The 1,702-nt window shown below is 43.0% G+C and overlaps 1 protein-coding gene across 2 annotated transcripts in view; it reads right to left on the reverse strand.

Moving 5' to 3' along the window:
* The window catches only part of wls (Wnt ligand secretion mediator), a 20,538-nt gene that overhangs the window by 14,157 nt on the left and 4,679 nt on the right, over positions 1-1,702 (reverse strand). For both annotated transcript variants that reach the window (XM_024268932.2, XM_024268931.2), the window contains exon 2: positions 444-716. In XM_024268932.2, coding sequence (XP_024124700.1) covers positions 444-716 — 273 coding nt within the window. The remainder of the gene's footprint in view (positions 1-443; positions 717-1,702) is intronic.

A 1,702-nucleotide genomic window follows, 5' to 3' on the forward strand; every position in this document is an offset into this window, starting at 1 on the left:
GTTTTCAGCTATTAGCTTCAGTGATTTCAGCTATCAACTTCAGTATCTACTTCAGCATCTTCAGCAGCCAAATTCAGCTTACAGCATTCACACTAACATTATCACAGGTAATGCTATAGATCTATTCATAATTATGTTAATGTTTTAAAAATTTAGTTTTAGAGTGTTCAATAAATGTTTATCCTGTTCGGGCCACAACCTAAGGTGTGTTTTGGATTTAGGCCCGTGTGCGATTGAGTTTGACACCTCTGGTTTAATCTAAGAAGCAGCTGACACCAACAACTAAAACTTGTCCCTCGTAATCAATTGCAGAGGAAACCAGCACCTCTTCAAACATAAACAAAGTGAAAAATAAAGCAGAGTTTTTACTGTTCATCATCACCAACACAGAATGCATGCAACCTTTTACAGTCCAGCTTTGGCTGTTTAGCATGAATGCTCACCTATTTGGTTGTACATTTTAAATGCAATGTCGAACTGCAGGATGACCAGCATGAACTGGAACCAGGGGCTCATCTCTTTCTTAGGCAAGGGGATGTGCACAGCAAACACGATGTCGTTGGCCTCAATCCTCTTGGCCATGGCGTCATCAAACGACTGCAGCTTGTCACACTGGTTTGGACCCCAGGGCATGAACCACTTTGTCTCCTGTTGGCTCTTAACCGTGTCCACGCACTTTGTGGCCAAGTAGTGAACTGCTGTCGTGGGACTTGGAGCTGGTAAAGAAAAAGTAAGAATGTTACACTGACAATAACGCAGAAAGACCTCAAACTGCTGCAACACTTGAAAATCTACACGTCCCCCAAATACTGAGTCACATGAAACTCCAGTAAAACCAATAATCCTTAAGCATTCAATTGTTGACCGAACCTTAAATCAACTTTTTTGTCTGTTTTCCACTATAAATGGGGCTTTCAAAGTGCTGTCATTGCCAAATTTTTGACAAATTAAAATAAAGTTGTCTAATTCTGGAAAATATAATCAAAACCTGTCTGTGTGATGCCCCCTACAGGTTAGATCGAGGTATTACAGTTTCGTGATTGGTCAAACCATTTAAGTCCCACATAATTTCAGAAGTCTGACGTCATGATCTGCAGCTCCAGCAATGATAACAGTCCTGCCCCCAAGCCCCGCCCCTCTGACTGGATTTTCATATTTTGGCTGTGGGCGGAGTCAGTCTCCAACTTCCCTGTTTGGTTACCCTTTAAACCATGGTCGTAGCCTAAAGACAAAACTGTTTATATGTACCCTGGTCTTTGGAGGAAACATGATATTAAATAAGGCTTACAGGTTTCCATGCACAACAAACAGGGTCCACACCTGACCAACCCATTGACTGTATATAGAGAACTGGACAGACCTATTGTGGCGTCACCATAGAAAAAGCCTTACCGCCGGCGCCAGAAGAATCAAGTAATTTTAGTAGAAATTTTTCAATCATACGGGTGGTGCAATTTAGAACCAGTCTACAGTGATTGGTCCAAGTCAGTCTGAGTTGCGTTTCTATGGCAACTACTGTGGCCAATCCTGAGTAAGTTTGTTGGAAGTCCACTCCCCTTCCACTGAAAGCGGTTCAGGAGAATAAGTCACTCAAACAGTCGAGGAGAGCGGTCACTCAGTGCAGTTCTATACATACGCAGTCACCGGTTTAGACCATCCATCCATCCATCTTCTTCCGCTTCATCCGGGACCGGGTCGCGGG

Source organism: Oryzias melastigma, linkage group LG17 (assembly GCF_002922805.2).
Source record: "Oryzias melastigma strain HK-1 linkage group LG17, ASM292280v2, whole genome shotgun sequence".
Taxonomy (NCBI): domain Eukaryota; kingdom Metazoa; phylum Chordata; class Actinopteri; order Beloniformes; family Adrianichthyidae; genus Oryzias; species Oryzias melastigma.